Source organism: Monodelphis domestica, chromosome 4, assembly GCF_027887165.1.
Source record: "Monodelphis domestica isolate mMonDom1 chromosome 4, mMonDom1.pri, whole genome shotgun sequence".
Taxonomy (NCBI): Eukaryota; Metazoa; Chordata; class Mammalia; order Didelphimorphia; family Didelphidae; genus Monodelphis; species Monodelphis domestica.
This window is the reverse complement of record NC_077230.1, coordinates 295,554,168-295,576,782: the sequence shown is the minus strand read 5'-3', so window position 1 is coordinate 295,576,782 and position 22,615 is coordinate 295,554,168. Positions and strand designations below refer to the sequence as shown.

General features: G+C 38.4%; 1 protein-coding gene across 2 annotated transcripts; it reads left to right on the top strand.

The window, feature by feature from the left end:
• The first annotated feature begins 2,988 nt into the window (after nucleotides 1–2,988).
• Nucleotides 2,989–16,695, top strand: AMER2 (APC membrane recruitment protein 2). Of its 2 annotated transcripts, none has more exons than XM_056794694.1 (2): nucleotides 2,989–4,695; nucleotides 11,941–16,695. In XM_056794694.1, the coding sequence occupies exons 1-2, from the start codon at nucleotides 3,184–3,186 to the stop codon at nucleotides 12,001–12,003; spliced, it is 1,575 nt and encodes a 524-aa protein (XP_056650672.1). In that variant the 5' UTR covers nucleotides 2,989–3,183; the 3' UTR covers nucleotides 12,004–16,695. The 2 variants fall into 2 exon arrangements, with proteins under 2 accessions (XP_056650672.1, XP_007495292.2); XM_007495230.3 differs by lacking the exon at nucleotides 11,941–16,695 and having other exon boundaries at nucleotides 3,008–4,249; nucleotides 4,421–8,000.
• The last annotated feature ends 5,920 nt before the right edge of the window (nucleotides 16,696–22,615 follow it).

Genomic DNA, 22,615 nt, shown 5'->3' with positions numbered 1-22,615 from the left:
TGTCAGTTGAATACTAGGAGACAAGACATGAACCATCACCCTCTGTGTGTGTGTGTGTGTGTGTGTGTGTGTGTGTGTGTGCTAAAAAATTGGACCCAGACACTCAACACCCAGGCAGGCAGGTATTCTGTTTACTGGTGTGTTTATATGACCTCTCAACAAGCACACATCATAGTACTGAGAATGTAAGATAAAAACACTAAATTGAATTCTGGAGTAATTAGTTCATGATCTTAACCAAGTGAATCAGGTTATTAATAAACATCTCTTTCAGCCTCTGCCTTAAGAGACAGTGTTAGCAGCCTTGAGTCAAGAAGATCTGAGTTCAGGTTCTACCTTGAATATTTACATGTGTGACAATCTCTCTTAATCTCTCAATGTCCCTCTCCCAACTATCTAAGCTTTATAGTTTGGGAGTTACATTGGGATTTACATTGGTGAAATCTCATGTCTGGGAATACAGACACACTCTATCTCAGTTTTATACCTCATCTTCTGAGGTGGCTTGAGAGAAACTGGAATAAGAATCCTAAGACTAAATTCCTTTCTCAACTCTATTTTCATTGATTTCTTGATTCTATAGAACAATATTCATCATTAACAAACTAACTTTAAAAATTTTTATTTTTTATAAAACTATTTTTATATTTTTAATTTAATTTTACATTTTTATAAAACTATTAAAAAATAAGCTCAGGGCATAGGTACAAAATAATTATAGTCCTTTAAATTTTAAAAAGCCAGATTGGCACATCTTAAAATTAATGATATTCCAGTTTCCAAAGATGAGTTTTTCCAGGAACTGATAATAGACTGATAGCTAAGCGAAGTAAAATATGCCAGATGAAAGGTGTGTGTGTTGGGGGCAGGAGGATGTGAGACCCAAAGTTCTTTTTTTTTTTTAGTCATAAAAACAAATCTTTAATCAGGAAAAGAAACAAGTCCTTAATATTTGGCTGCCATATAGAGCCAAGCCCTAAATACCACACAGAGCCAAGGCTCTGGGAGTCTGGGGCTCTGGGGATGGTGTCTCTGGGAAATTCGCCACCAAAGATGATTTTCCAAAGATTAATAGAACTTGGGTACTTATATACCTTTTGGGGAATTAAGTACAGCAAACATACACTGATAGTTACAAGCAAGCTTGGGAAAGGCTAGAGCCAAGACCCAAGTTTCTGAAAACCTTTGTCCCCCAGAGTTTCACATAGTTGCTTATACTTATCATCATCATACTTACAATGATTGATTATAACTAAATCAGGTGTCTATAGTTATGAACTGGATGTCAGTGGAGTGTATGAACACAAAACTCAGTAGATTGCTGAGTTGCCCCCTAGGATCCTCCCTTGGCTCAGTAAATCAGTAGGTTCAGTAATGTCTCACTCCTCATGGCACCTTTGAGGAGCAGAGGAATAACTGACCCAGGTGAGGTCCAGGAGTCTTTGGGCCTCTGGCATAGAGATCTCTGAGAGTTCAGAAAGGGTTCAGAAAATGCTATTAAGGACACAACCATTGCCGACCTTGATATACCATCATTACTGCTCAAACAATCGCTTTGATGCATACTGTGCCTTAAGACCTCCAATGCCAAAAAACTAATTCCCTACACTTGACCTTCCCTAGTGGCACATATGATACAGTGGGGCACAAAAAAAGACCTGCACCAACAAAGAGAGTCACCCAGGTAACCAGAACCCCCAAAGCTATACTAGTTTGCCATAAAGCTCTCACCTGACTTTCTTATTCTTCCTCCTTACAACAAAGTTATTTAAGGGAAAAAAAAACCCTGAATTTGAAATGAGTAAACCTGGGTTTGAATCTGTGATCTGCCACTCACTACCTATGTGACTTGGGATATGTTGCTTGGCATCTTTGGGACTCAGTTTACTCATCTGCAAAATGGGAGAATTTAACAAGTTGACCTCTAAGTTCTTTTCTAGCTCTAAAATAAATGAAAATTATAAACATAATTAGCCAATTTAGAAATAGCAATCAAGAAGCCTACACAAGCTATGCCTTTAAAGATGAGTTATAGGCAGATTTGGAGGAGGAAAGAGGCCAGTGCCCTTGTCAGGGTTGTTGGGCAACAGTTGCTGCTTTCATACTCCACAGATCCATTGCTCTGCCCTTCTGAATGTGCTAACACTTTGGACTACTGCATGGAATGCTCTCTTGAATGGAGTTCTATTTCTCTTCCTCTTCTAAGGAGTTACTGCCTCCTGGGGGTAGAAGCAAGGGCTATGGACAGGAGCAACAGCAACAATGACCACCAGACCCACAGCAACAACATTGGTTGGAGTGGTGATAACAGGATCTGTAAGGTTGCCAATATCCTGTTTGGTTGCAAAGGACAGAGTCAAGGTCAGTGGCTTAAAGGGATCACCTGTAGAGGAAACACTATAGTTCATATGCTTGTATGCCCTTCAATTTCATTTTTAGCCCTTCCATTTTAACCACTACCATGGATGTCAACTGAAGGCAGCCAGGTTATAGACTGTGTGAGCTCACCTTTCTGTCACTAAGAACTGGGAGATAAGTTTGTTACAGTTGACCACGTAGCCTCCACCCTGTACAATAACCCTAATTTCATTGCAGAGATGTTCATAATTTGTATTTGGCCAATTGTTAGTGGTTGGGCAGGGATAGTTCTAAACATAATAATAAGCATACAGTGGTGCAACCTTGAAAATGCCCATCACTGAATGTAATGCAGATATGGGCATGGTCCATGCCCTTTGGGTTTCCTTTCTCAGGGATGAGGACAGATGTAAATGACTTTGGGGGAAGAATGAGCCCTTACCAAGTCCAGGTCCAGATGGCAACACAGTTGTGGGTTTTGTGATGAGCTGAACTTTTCTATCCATTGGGTGGGTGGGTGAGGGGGAGTTACTGGTGGTTCTGTACTGGGCTCAGGAAAGTACCAAGTCTAGAGGAGGGATGTAAAAGGAGACGGGAATTTTATGGGAAGAGTCGAGGGAATGCGATTGTTGTCCTTTTCTATAAGCAGCTTTAGTCTTGGTTGTCTACATGAGATAGGAGGAAGAATATGCACTCCAACCCCCTTAGCCAGGACCAAAGTGGGTTAGGCTATTATATAAGCCCTTCTGGGGAGGGGAGGAGGTCTTTTATTTTTGTGGCTTTTGCAGCAGCAGCAACAGTGGCTCAGGTTGATTTAGAATATGGATGACAGTGGCCTGGCTCCAGCCCATGACTGACGAAAGCTGCTTATCCCTCTTGGTTACCATGGAGATGAGCAGTAGCAGCAGCAGCAGCAGCAGCAGGAGCAGAGAGGCTGTCAGGGAGAGAATCAGCAATCAGGCATCTGTGGGGGTCTGCAGGAGGAAGGAGGAGGCAGAATCGGGGACACACAGAGCAGACATGGACTTGCATTGTGACTGTGCAGCCGAAACTCCGGCAGCAGAGCAGCCCTCCGGGAAGATTAATAAAACTGCTTTCAAATTATTTAAGAAGAGGAAATCGGGTGGCACCATGCCCAGTATATTTGGGGTAAAAAACAAAGGGGATGGGAAAAGCTCGAGTAAAACGGGGATGGTGAGAAGCAAGACTCATGATGGATTAGCCGAGGTGTTGATGCTGGAAAGCAGCAAGAAGGAGGAACCGAACAGCGGTGGGGGCAGTGCTGGTGGCGGCAGCGGGGACCGGCTGAACGCGGATACCCACCCCAGAGCTGCAGTGACCAGTGTGAGTTCTTTAGCCAACAGCTCCGTGGCTAAGTCGCACAGTTTTTTCTCGCTGTTGAGGAAGAATGGGAGATCTGAGAATGGCAAAGGAGAACATGCAGATCAAAACAAGGCTGGCAGCAAACAAAAGAAAGGGCTGAAAGGGATCTTTAGCAGTATGCGCTGGCATAAGAAGGATAAACATGGAAAGGAAGAGGAAAAGGAGGAACCCTCTGAAATCCAGTCTAGCCTCATTCTACCTGGCTCGCTAACAGCCAGCTTGGAATGTATCAAGGAGGAAATTCCCAAACCTTTGTGTGAACCTGAAAACCCCACCAAGGAAATTAGAAAAGAGCCATCCTGTGAGTTCCGGGGGGGAGAAGAGGTGAACGCATCAGTGGACAAGCCTGAAGTGAGGAATTCTGGGGAGTCACTCAGCCCGGTGTTACATAACAACAAAAACACACAGAGAGAGGATGCCACTGGGCATCGGCATGAGGAGAGGCACCGAGAGTCGCGGGAGCCCGGGACTGGGGAGATCCGGACAGCCCAGGATACAGCTAGAACAGGTGACGTTCCAATAAAGACTATCCCCCTTGTTGAACCTGGGTGTAACAGTGGCCCTGACACTGCCGTCCCTGACCCTTCCTCTATTGATCCACCCTCAGAGCCATCGATTGATCGTATTTGTTTGATGTTTGCTGACGTCACTTCACTGAAAAGCTTTGACTCTCTTACAGGCTGTGGAGATATTATTGCGGACCAGGAGGATGAGGCAGGTGCCAGCTGCGACAAGAATGCCTCTGGGACCAGCAAGCCAGCTCCCTCCAAAAAGAACCCCAACATGGTGGCCTACCAAGGAGGAGGAGAGGAGATGGCCAGCCCAGACGAAGTGGACGACACCCACCTCCAGGAATTTTGGGATATGTTATCCCAGACAGAGGACCAAGAAGCACAAGAGCCCCAAGGTGTCACAGCCAAGGCAGCAGCAGGAGCAGCAGCCAAGGAAACCAAGGTAGCCCCTGAATCCTCCAAAGATGGGAAGGGTAAGGAAGGAGCTAGGGACGCCTCCCTAGTCAAAAGGAGTAGGATTCACCGTATTCCCATTGAGCTGCATCATAAGGAGGATCTGAAGCACCGGGAAAAGGAGCAGCAGGAAGGTATCCCCAACAGTGATGAGGGCTATTGGGATTCTACCACTCCTGGTCCTGAGGAAGACAGTACAAGCACTATCCAGAAAGAAGGGATCCCTAGGGATAGCTACAGTGGGGATGCTCTGTATGATCTCTATACAGATCCAGAGGAAAATCCAGCAGGTCTACCCTCTGATGAAGAAGTGTCTGGCTTGTCCCGTTCAAAGCCAGTGTCTCCAATAACCATAACCTGCCCCTTGAAAACACCTGGCAGTTTGCTCAAGGACTCTAAGATCCCCATCAGCATCAAACATTTAGCATCCCTTCCTGCCAGCCATCCTGTGGTACACCATCACCCAACCAAGAGTGAGATCCCGAGAACAAAAATCCCTGTTTCCAAAGTCCTGGTCCGGAGGGTCAGCAACAGGGGTTTAGCTGGGACCACAATCAGAGCAGCAGCCTGTCATGATGGTGCCAAAAAGTTGTAAGGCCTCAAAGGCTGAGAAAGACTACAGCACAGGAATGACAATTTCACTGGTAACCACTAAGGAAAGTTTTGCTTCACTTAAGGAAAGTCTTCTAGGACAGCCCTTTCTACCTAGGCTGGGCTGGAATTATTTATGTTCTTGGAAGAGGGGTACAGGATATGTGAGAGGGGGGTGCTACCCTTCAGTTTCCCCTCTCAAGATGTCACTGAAGATTCTTTTCAAGCACTTTTTTCTTTTTCTTATCAAATCTTCTTTTTTTTTTTTTTGAGGGGGAAGCACTAAACACTTGGATGGAGATTACATTTTTTTACCTTTGCAGAACAGGATTTATGCAAACTTTAGCAAGTATCTAGCCATGATACTAAATTGTGCCAAGAGTTGTCCAATATGTCCAGTGCACAGAGGGGCTTTCTCCAGTATATTTTTCCCTCTTTTTTCCCCTTGGGTAGGGGAAATGACTCTCTGCTGTTACCACTGTATGGGGGAAAACCACAAAGCTGCATGAGCCAGGTATTTACCCAATGAACAGAGAGAACCAGTGTTTGACCACAGACATAACTTGCTTTTTGGTTGTTAGCTATGAAAAGAGATGGCTTTCTACTACCAGGAGGAAGAGGATATATACATATATTTTTTGTTCAGTTGGTTTAGATCAGTTGTGATGACGAGTAACAGACACATCTAGCTCAATGGTGCAGAGGTTTGCTTCAATATTCATCCATTGCAGAAACCAGGATCAGGGAAATATTACACTAAATGCCAATAGACAATACTTTTTGCATTTATAAATTACAATACCCTTCATGTGTAGATAAATGCGTATTTTACAGTTTTGCATTTTATAAAACCTGTCAGTAAACCCCAGAGTTAAAGCATCAGTTTTTATAGTTAGACAAGATAATTGTCTTAAGCCCAGTGCTATTCTTTGATGTATGACTGTGAGCTGGAGCAAACATTTGTTTAAGCGGATTCTCTTCCTTTAGTCTGTGGATGTTGGTGGGGGGTGGTGGCTTGGTCTTGACTGTGGTAACAGTTTGACAGAATTCTCACACAAACCCCAATTTTCAGGGGTTTGTTAACTTGTCTTGACATGTTTTTTGCTCCAAAGTCAATTCTCAGTCTGAGATGAAGATGGGGAGCATCTAAAGAAAACAATGAAGGGGGAAAGGATGTATCTGGCTTTTTATGACATTTTGCTTGTTTTTAGTCTTAATGACTGACCCAGGTGGGCTCAAAATATGAAATTGTCAAATTTGTGTATAATGGATATTTTTATGCCAAGATTTTTTTTTTGAAACATGGCTTCTCTGTAAATGTGTATTGTCTAATTTTTCAAAAAGGAAATTTATTTCATAAGGATTTATCCTATGCCTACTTATAAGTTTGGATGATAGATTGAAACAGCTCCTAGGATGCCATTAAGGTCTAATGATTAAATAATATGCATTTTTGAAACAGATTACCCTTATTTAATCAATAGACCAGAGTGTCTACAGGGAGATGTTTCAGTGCATCAGAATGATTAGGCAGAGTTAAATGAAGCTATAAATATTTAAATGATGTAAACACTTCGGCATAACCACACGTTTACCTGAGTGCTTTCCTATGTGATTAACTGCTACTTGCAAACTTTTTTTTAAACTTTATTTTTCTGCTTTCTAAATGCAACAAGAGGGAAAGTTAAATATATGATGACACTTTTAATAATAATAGAGACCTGATGTAAAATACACTAAGAGAGAGGAAATACAAATCTGTGTCAGGAGCTCAAAGCAGGCTGCTTCTTTTTAAAAATCTTCTGCTGACCTGATTTGAGGATAAAGAAGAAATTATTTCCTTGATTTCTTAAAGTTAGACTCCTGACTTTTTTATTTTTTCTTTCTGGCAGGCAAATCCTTAATGTTCTTTCAAAGTAATATTCAAATATTTAATTTCCTTCTGCTGTCTATATGTGTGACCCTGTTATCCAGTCACAGCCTTAAGTATTCTGTACACATAACCGCAGCACACACAGAAGCAAAATATCTCTCTCTCACTTATGCATATACACACATGCACACACATGCGCATGCACGTGCGTGCACACACACACACACACACACACACACACACACACACACCCTACTCTTATGCTCATTTACTTAGCCATGCCCAAATTGACAAAGAAAAGCTAATAGATTACCACTTGAAAGATTCTAGCAATTATTTTTGGTTCGGGAAGGAGGTTAGTTGCATTTCACTCAATACTGGTTGTGAGATTTTAGAACCTAAAAATGCAATACAGTCTCACATTCTCTCAAATGAATGCAGAGAACATACTTTCAATCCTAACCAAAAAAACAAAGAATCTTTCTTTGTCTTGTTTTTTTTTTCCTACACAAGTCATATTCGCCTTTGCATGAGTATGCAGAAAAGTCATATTTGTCTACTTGTATAGGGAACTGGAAGTTGAGAGGGAGAGAGAACACTGGGGGATTGTGGCATATTCCAGGGCTAAAGGGACCAGATCACAATGTTATAAAGATAAGGGCACATCTTGTAAACCCCAGAGGAAATACATTTTCAACTAACTTGAGTTTAAGATCCACTTCTCCATTCACATCAATGGATTTGTATGTCATGTCCTCTTTGTTATAAATAAGGAATACTTGACCGAATGACTAACTACTCAATATTAAAGATATTTTTATTTCTTTCTTTCCCTTTCTCTCTATCATTTCCTTTCATGTTTCTCAATTACTTTGTCCTTAAAGAATTCTACCTTCATCAGTTGAAGGAAAGAATTGAGTGATGGATTGTATAACACCTTCTCTGTTGGGGCATTGGGGCACTAAGAAAAGAATGGTCAACCTTTTTACAACCATGGACAGGGTTGTTTCTGAGATCCTGGCAGTCAATTCCTTGTGCACTAGAGTCTCTTGATTTCATTTGTTAATCTTTGGGACCTTTTTTCCTAGAAATTTAAATATTTCTGCTTTTTAATTCTTCATTTGAGTATCATTTAATTGCCTTATAATAACTATTTCCTAAATAATGGTTATAAGAGTACAGGAGAGCTGAAAGCTGATGTAAGTCAAAATTATGGTGTTAACATTCTTGACATTTTCAGCAAAGAACTGAGCTGACCTAAGCATTAGGTGCAAGTATTCAGTATAGCTTAGTATGAGTACTGGACTTGGGCATTAGTAGTCTAGACTTAAGAATCAGAAAGATTTGGATTTAGATTCTACCTCTGACATATACTAGTTGTATGATCATAGATTAGTCCTTAAACCTTTCAAAACCTTAATTTTTTCAACTATAAAATAATAACAAATTATAATAAGGAAAAGGGAATAACAAAACCTGTTTTACCTAGCTTTCAAGGGTTCTTGTCAAAATTCAGTGAGATAAAGCTCTTTGAAGACTTTAAAGCATTATATAAATGCTGGTTGTTCAGTCAATCAAAATTATTTATTTTAAAACTCCCTTCATGTGATAGACTTTGGTGGTGGTTATTATTAGAGGGCTCCAAAATAACTGGTTGATTCAGTCACTTCAATGGAACAGCTAAGCAATTTAGTGATCATCAGTCCAATGAGTTGTCTGACCTTCTATGTTATCTTTTCATAAACACAACCTGCTGTTGTACATCTCAGTGACATGTATGTTATTATTTGAAGTAACTCTCTACTCCGTTGTAGCTATTGCTTTTATGCCTCGGTTGACAATTCAGAGACACTTTTTACCAAAGCAATTTTTATGATCACAAGAGGAATTTCACATAATGATGACAATGGAATAGGAAAAGAGTATTAAAGGGAAATTTAGACATAGAGTTCATTTTCCACTCATAATCTGCTCCTTGGAATACTAACTTACTTAATGCCTGTGAAGCTGGTGACTTAGTGAATTTAAATCTCCAGTCATTAGCCTTGGAGGGAGTCTTTAATACCTTGCATCCAAATGAGCAACATGTATGGTATCCACTGCCTCAATGGTCACCGAGGTAACCATGTCATTTCAGGTCCCTGGGATCCCTTTGTTTGAATTCTGTACAACTTTTCATTATTTCACACTTAGGTTTGTGCTCAAATGGGAAGCCAGCCAATGTTCACCTTGTGTGGAAAAACAGATTAAGCCTTGATCAGTGTTGGGGATCGAGGTGGGAAGGTGTGATAATTTGTGTCTGATCCTCTTAAAAGAACAAAAAAGTCTAATGTTCCTACACTCAAAAAGGAACATGTCAGGCGAGATTAATATCAAAGCAGAATTCTTCAAGTGACAACACATGTGCTTTGAGAATATTTAAAATACAAAGTTTAAAAAAATAGAATGATCATTTTAGCCATTTTTATGAAACTAATAATAATTAGATAACATTAAAATCTATAATAATAATAAATATAATTTACATAGTGCATCAAGGTTTGTGAAGAATCTTATACATATTATTTGGCAGATATTTTCCCTAAACAAATTGACTGAATTGACTGAATTTTGTAGAAATGTCTCTTTAATTCTATGGAACTCTTTCTCTAAAATCTTGGTTATTTTAGGAGTGTCTCATTCTGGCAGGAGCCAGCTTTGAAACTCCTTACTCCTTTTAAGTACAGACTGTCTTCTTCTTTGTTTCAGGAAGTCTAGTATTAATTACTCCAGGGCACATTCCAGTGATCGCTTCATATGTAGGCATTTCATACCATTAGTATAAGAAGAGACTGGCAGATGAGTCCAGAATAGCCACACTATTAGCATGTTTTGTGAGGTCTGCATAGCACTTCCTACCCACTTTCAGATATTTAGAGTTTCTGCCTTGTAACCCATGAATACATGGGATTTCCTTTCTTGGATACTTTGGTCATTTCTGGCCTAGGCTGGAGCGTTCATTTCTGTTTGTTTTTATGCCATTTGTTCCAATTGACATTAACGTGAGATTCACATTTCCCAGAAAAATCTATACCCCTATAAATGAAAAAAAAAATCAGTTTCACTTCCTTGTTCAATACTGTACTTATTACTGTTGTGGGAGCCCTGATCAGGAAACCTGGGCCGGGAAAGGGTACCTTCTCAGGAACCACAAGGTTCCAGTAATTAGCTTAAAAATAGAAACATTTATTAAGTTTAATGTAAGTTGAATTGTTGAGTTCAGTGGCCAGAAGAGTGGAATACTGCCTCCTAGAGGAGATGGGGTTGGGGATTCTTCTACCCTCTTGACAACAGAGCCTTTGTGAATAGAGATGGGATGATGATGGAGTGAAGTGCTATAAGACAGAGGGGAAGGGTGATGGAGTGATGTTCTTTGGGACTCTGGGACCCGAGATGGGGCATATGGTTTTGTCCTATGCCTCAGTGCCAACAGAGGGTGAACTGTCCAGTGCAGGGGAGGGTTAGATATCTGAGCTCAAAGCAGATGCTTATCAGAAGCAAGCTGGGAGGTGCCTTTCTGTGCTCATAGAAAATGAGGGGAGAGACCAGAGGGAATGTTCCTCTCAGCTCAGTCACTTCCCTCTGCACTACAGGAGTGCAAGGGAAAGTGAATTCTTTATGTACTCTGACCTGGCACACCTTCAGGATTTGGGGGGGTGTCTAGGGGAAGCCGGTACCCCCATATCATTATCACCACCAAGACCTACAAATCAGTTCCATTCAATTCAACAAGTATTTTTCAAAGACTCACTATGTGCAAGGTGAGTAGGCAGCAGTGAGTAGATGGCTGTTGGAGGAGTCAGGTAATTCTGGAGTCCACTCTTGCTTCTGTACAGACTGGGGAGCCATGTGCAATTCTCTAAAACAACAAATTGCGGCTCAGTTGCCAGTCTTCACTGGCGAAGAAAGTTTCCACATAGGGAATTCCCCATTCACAGATGAAGTCCCAAGTCCAGATTAAAAGATAAAAAAATGGGGGCAGCTGGGTAGCTCAGTGGATTGAGAGTCAAACCTAGAGATGGGAGGTCCTAGGTTCAAATTTGATCTCAGACACTCCCTAGCTGTGTGACCCTGGGCAAGTCACTTGACCCCCATTGCTTAGCCCTTACCACTATTCTGCCCTCCAAGACGGAAGGTAAGGGTTTTTAAAAAAAAGATAAAAAAACTTTATATTGGGGTTACAAAGACCTAAATTAGTCCTTGCCTCATGGAGTTTGCAATCTGCTAGATAGAATGCAGAGTAAGTGATTTATTGGAGAAGAGCCTAAAATCCTACAGTTGATCCTAACTCCTCCTCCCCACCCCCACTCTAGGCTAAGTAGTGGAATGATGTCCCTATTTCACATTTTTTCATTCCTCCTTATGGAAATTCAACTTTAATACGTTCGAATGATCGGGAATCAAATGTTCAGTGGAGTGAATTGATGGCCTTTGCCAGAAGATGCCCAAAGGGGGGAGGGGGTGGAACGCAAGACCAAAATGTGAATCTTTGTTTGAAAAACAAAGCGTTGCCACTTGAAAATGTCAGTGTGTTGTAGTGTGTGGGGGCTCCTCAGAGGGAATCATTGATTTTGCAACCTTGCCTCCCTAGGAAGATTTCCTGATGGCTGCTTCCAGGGACTGCTCTTGAAAAGCCTTTTCTTTGTGATAATACTACAGAGGAGACAGCTCATTGTAACAATAGCCTCTTATAAGGGCTGTTATTCTCTAACTGCCCATCTTCTTTTTTAGGGGATGATTCCGAGAAGCCTCCTCTCATCTATTGATATGCAAGCTGACACATATACAAGATGAGGCCAAGCAACCTACAGTTGCTCCAAAACATTTTGAAACCTGGCGCATTTATTTTAACAGTGGCGGCCTCTGTGCTCTAGTTCTTGGGACTCTTTGCTGAAACTTGGCAACCCGGTCATGGATGAACAGAATATGCCTGTCTTCAGTAACGGATATTTTCTCCCTCCCACAACTCCCTTCCCAATCTCTACCTATTTCTCAAAGTGGACCAGAGATAGAGAATCTTCCCATCTTGGCATGACCTGGGCTGGCCACCTGAGGAGGGAGATCCAAAAGTCCAGGGAATGAAATGACTTAAAAACCATTTCCTGGCACTTCCGGGCTTCAGGCTCAATGGGAAGACGCTGGTTTTGTGTCTGTGGTTATAGTGCTTCCAACTCCTTCCAGAAAAATCTGCTCTTCTTCTATAGTTAGTAAGCAAACACTCTGTCTCCCTTTGAAGGTATCTCCCTTCTTTTCTGAGATTAACATTTAACATACAGACAGAATCTCTTCTGTTGTCATGGTAATAGGTTTCCTGATAGAAATTCAGCCATTCCGAACACGTTCCCCTTTTGTTTTTCTTCTCTCAGAAGCCCCTCCCAGGCTTGTCTCTGATTCTCTGCATGCTCCAGTGGTAACTAATGGAGGCATCCCCCTCGTTAATGTAACTTGTAATTGGGGAAATGAGGATCTGGCTCTTTTCAAAAGCCCTGCTTTCTCTCGACTGGACTCTCTACCGCCTCTAAATCATGGCCAATCACATTTTCTGATCAGCAGATGAATGTGTTTTCTTTGCAACTTTAGGAGGTATTTTCAAGGTCTAATTTTGTTCTAATTTGCTTGCAGCAAAGAAGCTGACTTTGTTTTTGAATTGGAAGGACAAAAATCAGCTTTTTATGGTTGTGGCTGATATTTAAATGATTGCTGTTCAGTTCCCAGTGATTTTAACCGAAATGTTCCCATTCCCACCCCACAATGGACCCTCTCATCTCTCAATTTTTAAACTTTACTTCAATATATAGATGGAGCTGTGATCTCATTAATAAACTCTCTTAAGATGTGGAGGGCAACCCATCTTGTCCATTGGGATGCCTGTCTATAACTTCCCATAAATTGTGTATAAGAGAATTCATCCAGTTTGCTGGGGAACCATCTTTTAGTTCTCTTCACACCATGTGGATACCAATCACTTCATTTTTTCAGAGCCTAATTTCCCTTTCCATTGAAATAAAAGAATTGAACCAGATGACCTCTAAGGTCTCTTCTGGCTCTCACTGGCTACCCCTTATTCATAGTCACATGACTATCCCACCTTCTCCAATCAGGCTTTGCTAACATCCTTTATACTGCTTCTCTTGCCCAATTTTTCATTGGGAATCTGTAGCAACCTACTCACTCCCATCATACATCTTTCTGGTGCCTCTTGGGTGACCAGAAATTTTTAACGAGTAGCTTCAGAAAGTTCAAGTTTCCCAGGGAATGTTGGTTTGTATGCAGTAGTATTCTGGTACAAGTTTAGCAAGTATTTCTCCTGAGGGAAGGGGGTGAGAAATGCACCTGTGGCACACATTAAAGTATAATCTGAATTATTATTTTCTTTATCCTTTTCTTAAATCTGGACAATTGAAACAATAAATCAAGCCCTGATTTGTAGCATTTATTGAATTCCAAGGTATAAATGTTACACTGAAATGTTAACAATAGGCTCTTATGAGTGGGTTTGAGCTACCTCTAACATACTCCTTGTTTATAATCTAAAACAAATGAAATCTTGGTTCATGAGTGTGACATCTGGCAGCTTTCTCCACTTGAGGTTTTTCCATGTTGTCCAAATTTACTATCTTACTTATTTACCAATCAATTTAGAATTGTTGCATCTATACACAAACTTTATAACCTTATGCCCACTTCAGCTGCTATTTAAAAAAATCCATGAAGTAAATAAAAGATATTGAAATTAGTTAATCCACAGGTAGAAATACTGAAGTTCTTTTCAGCTGTTATCTTCAGAAGCTAGAAGCAGTATGGTATAAGAAAGAGAGCACTGGAATTGAAATCAGGAGACCTGGCCTCTTGTCCTGGCTCTGCCACCAGCTACCCATCTGGGACACCATTGACCATCTGCTGAATCTCTGATCCTCAGTTTCCTCATCAGTAAAAATGAATGGTTTGGACTAGATGATTATTAAGCTTTCTTCCAGTGAAGCATCAAAATTCCATGATTCCCCCAAATTTTTATTTTTGGTATTTTACCTGGCAATTTGCCTTGAATCCTTTAGAATACATTTTGCACATAGTAGAATGTAAATTTTTGAAGGCAAGGAAATTTTCATTTTCATTTTTGTATTTTATGAATTAATTTGTATGTAATTTGTAGGACAGGACAAATTTATAGTAAATGATTGCCAAATTAATAGCTGCCATGGTCAACAAAGCAAACAGTACAACTAAACCTGAGTTCAGTACTTTCTTGGGGCTTTCCATACTGACTTGGAGCCTTGCTCAAACCTCTTTTTATGAAGTATGTTTGAAAATGTACATCATTAGTCAGTTAGTCAATAAACATTTATCAAGTTACTACTATATGTCAGGCCATATGCTAACTACTGAGGCTTTAAAGAAGTAAATCACATTCTCAGCCCCTCAGAAGCACAGACTAATGGGAGAGACAACATGCAAACAACTATATCCAAATAAGATATAGAAAAAATAAATAGTAAGTAATCAATGAAGGGAAGGAACTAGAATTAAGAAAGATTAGGAAAACCTGGCTTCTTATAGAAGGTGGGAGTTACATTCCAGAGACCCCCTCAATAGGTGAAAATCCACAAAGTGGACAAGGAGAGATGCTGAATATATGGGCACAGTGCCAGAGAGCAAACAGATTGATGCTACAGGATACAAAGCAAAGCACTGCAGTTGGTTACCTTTCATTCCATCAGCCAATTGTGTGCCATATACAATCTTAAGTTGGCAAACTTGCACAAGTGGTAGTAGCATACTGCATTTTCATTGTGTACAGTATGGTATTTATCTTCAAAATCCCATAATATAGCAAAAACTCCATGATATAGAATTACATATATATATGTATATATTTTTAAACCCGTAATATAATGAAGCCATGATAAGTGAATCACAAAATAGTGAGGGATGACTGTACCTCCATTAGCATCTATCTTAAGACCAATTTATCCCAGTACATACACACCACTATAATGTCTTTTTTTTCTATTTTTTTTCCTAAAAATAAATCAACCAAATAAGTAATGGGAAGAGTTAATCTATTAAAACTCCTTTATAAGAGTTTTCTGTGCATCTGATTGAATATGTCAAGTGTTGGGGGATTCAGTTATAGTTTCAATAAAAGTGGCAGAGGAAATTGGTTTTTGACATTTCAGAGATGTTATTAATTTTTATTCTACATTATTTACCTGAAATATCATTTTTAGAGAGATTAAATTATTTCATTAAGGTCCAGAACCTAACTCGATTTCTGGTCCATTGCTTCTTCTATCCTAGATTGAGAATATAAATAGAGGAATTTGCAAGATTTTTCCCCCTTTTATAATCACCTGTGAAAAGTTGTTTTGAATGGCAGAAGCCGTCTTAGCTTATAGCTACCAGATCTGCTCATTTGTAATTTTTTTTGTAAAAATATTTTACTTTATCAATTACATTGAATAATTTTCCAAATAAGTTTTTTTAAGTTATCTGATCCAAATTGTCTCTCTCTCTTCCTTCCCTCTCCTTTCCCTCCCCCTTCCTGAAAGTGATAAGCAATTCAATCCAGGTTATACATGTATTATCAGGCAAAACATACTGATATTTTTTTTAATTAAAATTTTTTTTAATTTTTTAAAAAAATTTTAAAAATTTTAAATTTTAAAACTTGAGTTTCATCCTTATGAATGATCTGAAGATTATACAGGGATTTCCAGACTTTTGGGGAAGATGTTGACCAACAAAGCCCAAAATTATATGTTCTCAATGTCTGCTTCATTTCCCACCAAAGTCAAGTAATACACAGGATTGTAGAATCATTTGATTAAGAAACAATTTAGACTTATTTTTACAGATGAAGGAATTGGGGTTCAGAGAACCTCAGAAATGACTTAACTCAAGATTATTAAGCTTATTAGTAGCAGTCAGGATTTGAAATCCAGGCCCTCTGATCCCAGAAGAGCTCTTTTGACTCTACTACATTGGTACAGTAGACAACTGTGAGTTGGTGGGGTTTTTTGTGCAAAGAAAATTAATGGTTAGTTGGTTACCAGATACTCTTTTTATAGTAGTCTGACTATAATCACCAAATTTTGGAAAAACCACCTGGAAACTTTGGAAAAAATCCTAGAAAAGCGGTCTTTCCCAGTATATACATTTATAAAACTCTCTCACAGAATGGCATTTTTTCTCCAAAGTTTGAACATTTATAAATTGTAGAAAAAAATTTAAAAAGCAATAGATGCCTTTCTCTCTCACCCCAAAAGTTTGATAAAAAAAATCAAGGTTTATATTTTAGAACCTCTAAGTCTTTTATTTGGGTGCTGTTAGTATTTCTGATTCTAGTGCGTGAGCATCAGTCCCATCATGTGCTCTGGGTGAATAGTACTTTTCTTATCACATTCAGACCTCTTAAAATGAAAATGAATCACTGTCATTTGATTTGGCTTGATTAATCCAACCAATAAATTCTGTTGTCACTTTGCATTCAATGATAAATAGGAAAGTTGTTTCTTGTTTCTCTAGTGGCAGCTTTCCCAAGATTACATGCATCTTCCATGATGACATGAAGCAGGTGGGGAGATGAAGCTGGGGGTTGTGTTTGCCCCTTTGAGGCAGGGGTGTGTGGGCATGTGTGTGTGCACCCCTAAACTTTGTGTGACTGCATCTGACAAGACCAATGCATGGCTACCTTTCAACACTGTTTATGTGAGGTTATTTCTTGGTTGGTAGCTGCTGCTGCTGCTTTGAGACGAGCTGATCCCTACTTTGTGGCTGGGAAGGACTCTAAATCTCTGCTAGAAGAAGAGGAAGGGTTATCAAATCAAAGGCCACACAGAGGGCTTCCTGATCAGCTTGGGTTCCCCACTTGATCTCCTGAAAATCCCCTCAGTTCTCCAAGACCTTGTCCACCCCCCATTTCTTTGTTTTGTCCTTCCTCCCTGTGGATGTGGGTTCTATTCAATATGATATGGATGTTTTAAGAAGTGGGCAGGATAATATGCACATGTCATTTCACAGGAAGGGAAAAAGCTTTGAAACTTGGTGTGTGTACACAGTTAAGTGCATATGCATAAATGGTATTTTAGGGACAAACACAAACACACACTTAAAATGTGCTTTCCCTTGCTACTATACTTTTCTAGTTCTCTTAAGTACTACAGGAAACTCTCTTTACTTCTCCATTCCATCTCTTGAGTATGATTTGAGAATAAATTTCATATCGATGAATTAATCACTTCTAGGAAATAGATCTAAACAATTTGACACCTTTTTTCCCTTTTTATTTTTAGAGAAGTAAAGCTACCTATATGTTCTGTCTTATTCTTAATGCCTTTCCCCCTCTTTATCGTTCCTGTCTTTTCTTCTTTCTTTTCCTTGATTCATCCCAGTCCCCATATAGTTGTGATGACCAGTCAATGAGCAAGTCTTTATTAAGCTTATGCTCTGTGCCAGGCACAGTGCTAGGGGCTGGGGATACAAAGACAAAGAAGGAATCCCTATTCACAGGGAGCTCTTCACACCAGCAGCTGAATGTTGGGATTCTGTTCATTCATTCATACATGATGTTGCTACTTAGGGCCCATCTTTAATGGTCCTTGTCCCTTGTTATGGGATCTAGCATTACTGAAAAACACTGGACTGGAAAAGGTCAACTTTGACTCTAATTTACTACAGGACCGTGAGTAATTCCATTCGACTTTCTGGGCCTTAGTTTCCTCATTTGTAAAAAAAGATGTTTACCAGACCCTTCCAGTTCCAAAATTCTCAAACCACTTGATACCTCTCTCCCATTTCTTCTCAGTGAAAGATGATCAAGCTAGTTTTATTGGAAAGCTCACATGATAAAATGGTATGCTGAGGTATAAGCAAATAATATATTTTCTATTATTTGTTATTTCTTATAGAATGTATATAAAAAATATATATATATATATATATGCATTTTAATATGGGATGATCTCTTAGCCCAAAGAAATAACTTTTTAGCAGTATAATTCTAGGAATAAGTCACTCAAAAAACATTTGTTAAGAACTTACTATGCTATGGAGGCCACCAGTTGGCATAGTGGATAGAGAATCAGGCCTGGAGACAGGAAGTCCTGTGTTCAAATGTGATTTCAGACATTTCCTAGCTGTGTGACCCTGGGCAAGTCACTTAACCCCCATTGCCTAGCCCTTACTGCTTTTGTGATTTGGAAACTATACTTAGTATCAATTCTAAGACAGAAGGTAAATGTTGTTAAAAAAAATTTCATTATGCACTAAGCACTGTACGAAGTCCGGGGATGCAAAGAGAGGCAAAAATAAACTTTCCCAAAAAAACATTTCCCTGCATTAAAGGACCTCACATTTAATGGGGGAGACAACAAATAAATTATGTATCATTAAAGGAAAATTACTTTGTTCAGATTTTCACCTTAGTTAACAAAGCAAAACTAAGGACAAAGATAATAATTTTGTTTTGTTTTTTTACAAGTAAATCAACTGATTGGCTGATCACTAGAAATTAGCAATGGCTTCAGGATGGACCCATCTTTTATTGATAACTTTCATAATGTGTTAAAGACAATTCGGATAGGTCCATGTCAGCAAAAGGGATGGGCAGTTGCAGCTCAGGGACAGACAGGAATATCAAGTAATCCAAAACTGCAGGCTTAGTAAAGCTTCCCCCCAACACTGATTGACAAGCAGTTCTGGGAACAATTGGGTCACTGAGTCAGCATCAGCATAACTTTCAATAGTATATAGAAGATATATACAGTACAAATGGAAGATAATCTCAGAGACCAGTTATAAAGCCTGGAGAGTAGGAGAAACCTCCCCAAATGTGATTCTGAATGGATGGGCTATTCAGAAGAACAAAGCAGACATTTCCATTAAAACGTAAACATGGGCTGTATGTATTTGAAATGTTCAAATGACTCAATGGGAACTTCCCAGAGCAGATTAATCTCTTTGTTTTGATTTTATACAGGCATGTATTATGAATCCCTTAATAAAAATATAAAAAAAGAAATATGACCATTTAGGCTCTACAAAAGGTATGTTTAGCTGGGTAATAGGGTAGTGGGGGTTGGAGATAGTTGTACAACAGAGGTGTCCAATGAATTGTACAACATTCAAATCAGATTAAAATGTAATGGGGAAATCATTGACAAAATAAATAAAAATACAATACAACATAGATAATGTTAATTTATGATTTTCTGAGTCAAAATATTTCCTGCAGGGAAATTGTTTCTATTTGAGTTTGACACCACTGTTGTAAAGGGTAATGTCAGAGAAAAAACTAGAGACATGGTAGAAGAGGCAGAGAAAGAATACAGAATCCAGCAATCTAAAGTTTAAGAACTAAAGTTCTATTGTCCTCTAGATTTCCAAATTGTGTGGTATAACTAGCAAGAAGCTGAGCTCAGATTTGAACCCATGTCTTTCTGACCTCAGACCCACCCATTATCTTATTGCTTCAACCTTCCTATGTAGCTATGAGGATTAAAGACATCCATGCCAGAAAGGCTCTGAGGTTTTGATAAGCATTTATATTTAAAGAGAATATTTTTGCAATCACATAAGCAATCATAATCAAGTCAATTGGGGAAACAAAGTATTTGCATTTGTAAGTACAATGTTGATCACCAATAGGGACTTTGTGGCTGAACAACCACTGTTACAGTGAATTTCTATCTAATCAAATAACCTAATCCATGGATCTACATAGATTGCAATTTAATAGGGCAAAAAATGGAGTGTTGGAAAGAAATTGATATTGTGAAGGAAGAAAAAAAAACATGGAGAAGGTAATGAAGAACAAACAAAAAGAAACTATCTTTACTAAACCTGGGTAGGGGATTAGATATGAAGACAAAAGCTATTTACCTAATTCTTGGCCTCTCTTTGATGGTTTCAAATTACTAAGAAATGAGAATTTTACTATGTTCCCTTTAGTTATCCCAGGGGTTTCTGGGTTTATTACACTGTAAAATATACATAAGAATTCCATATAGCTTAAGGAATGTTTTGAGTTGGTAGTGATCCCTTCCTGAAGTGACTTGAACATAGTAGGGACTTAATAAATGCTTATTGAATTGAAATAAATGGAACCTAAGTGAAATGAATTCTTAAAAATTTACCTTGGGGACAACTAGGTGGCTCAGTGGATTGAAAGCTAGGCATAGAGAAGGGAGGTCCTAGGTTCAAATGTGACTTCAAACACTTTCTAGCTGTGTGACCTTGGACAAGTCGATTTAAAAAATTAAAAAAAAAAACCCAATCTATTGTTTACAATAAATGTTTGTGAAATATACTCAGAGTTAAATAATGGGTTAGAGCAGAATCTATTATGCTTCAGTTGAAGAAAAAAGGCAAGGATAGTAATGCTAATCCCAGAGTACACAAAAGCAAAATAGAACTAATTAAGAGATAATCAGAGAAACTACATTTTGCTAAAAGGTACTATAGACAATGGAGAATACCAATACTAAATATATATATATATATATATATATATATATATATATATGTACCAAATGGCATATCATCCAAATTCTTAAAGGAAAAATTAAATAAGTTAGAGGAAGAAATAGTAAAACTACACTAGTGGAGAACATTAATTATCCACTCTCAGAGCTAGATTAATCTAAACATAAAATAAATAAGAAAGCAGTTAAGGAGATAAAATTTTAGAAAAGTTCAATATTGTAGACCTTTGGACAAAAATGAATAGGAATAGAAAAGAGCATATCTTAATCTCAGCTGTTTGTGGGATTCACACAAAAAGATACAATGTATTAGGGTATAAGACCATTTTAAATAAATGCAGAAAAGCAAGAATATTAAATGCATCCTTTTAAACCATAATGCAATAAAAATTTCATTCATTAAAGGGCTCAAGAAGCATGGACTAATAATTATTTGGAAACCAAATAATCAAATCCTAAAGAATGAGTGGGTCAAAGAATAAATCACAGGAAAAAATCAACAATTTCATTAAAGAGAATAACAATGAGACAACATACCAAAATTTTGGAGATGCAAACAAAGTAGGACTTTGGGGAAATTTTATTTCTCTATATTCATATGTCAATAAAAAAGAGAATGAGCAGATCAATAAATTAAGCATGCAACTAAAAAAAGAACAAATTTAAAATCTTTAAATAGCAAACTAGAAAAATTCTGGAAATCAAAGGAGAGATTAATACAATTGAAAATAGAAAAAAATTGGACTAATAAATAATACTGGGAGCTGGTTTTATGGAAAAAATAAAATTGATTTTTTAAATTGGTTAATTTGATTTAAAAAATTTTTAATTCCTCTTCTGACACAAATATGTTTTGATAACTAAACAAGGAAGAACAAAAAGAGAGAAAGAAAATTATAGGCCAATTTCCCAAATGAATATTGATGCAAAATATTACAAAGAAATTACAGCATTATAACAAAAAGATAATATACCCTGATCAGGAGGAATTTATGCCAAGAATGCAGGACTTGTTCAATATTAGGAAAATTATCAGCATAATTGGCCATGTCAATAACAAAACCAACAAAAATCATATCATTATCTCAAGAGATGCAGAAAAAGATTTTGACAAAATGCAACACACTAGAAAACATAGGAATAAATAGAGCCTTTCTTAAAATGAAAGTATTATTCTGCTCAACTGGACCCAGTAGGATCTGGAGCACCACCATGTCTTAGAGGAGTAGCTGCTACAGCCTTACTAGTGACAAAAACTGTTGATCTAGTATTGGGATGTCCATTAACAATTATGTGCCCACATGAGGTAGAAGCATTGTTGATAAAACATAGAACACAGGCTTTCTTGGACCAGAGAATTACAAGATATGAAATAACCTTATTAAATAGCAAAAACATTACCTTGAAACGTTGTACCACTCTTAACCCTGCCACAGTTTATAACTCCCACTATTTTAATTATTACAGTTTATGGCTGACCACGAGGTTGGTAAGAAAACCCTCAAAAAGTTTCTGTGAAATCTCTTTCCTTTCTCTCTTTATTACTTGCTCTATCAGTCAGTTTTTTTTTAAACTTGGCTTCAAAAATACAGCTGCAAGAGCGGGTGAGTAAAAAAACATTTTTATTCTCCTTAAATTAAGCTGTTTTAGATCTTAGCAACAGGGCCCTAAGGTCCTGGCTAGCAACTGCCTAAATTAGGACTAGAAAAACCAGGGAAAGCTTTTACTTTAGAAATATGTGGTTACAGTTGGTTCACAACATACTTAACAACTGGCTATTCAGCTCCATGACCAACCTTGTAAAATTCTCATTCATTGTCTCTCTGAAATTTCTCATACCATGGGGCTTATGGCAAACTATAATCGACACAGTACTCCCCCTTGGGATTTTGATTGTTATAGCTGTAATATTATATTTCCTTAAA

Excerpts from the sequence above, each read along its gene's own strand:
- AMER2 (XM_007495230.3), top strand. The coding sequence starts at position 3,184 with ATGACAGTGGCCTGGCTCCAGCCCATGACTGACGAAAGCTGCTTATCC. Across the intron at positions 4,250-4,420 it reads CCAGGATACAGCTAGAACAG|GCTGTGGAGATATTATTGCG; the intron begins GTGACGTTCCAA and ends ACTCTCTTACAG.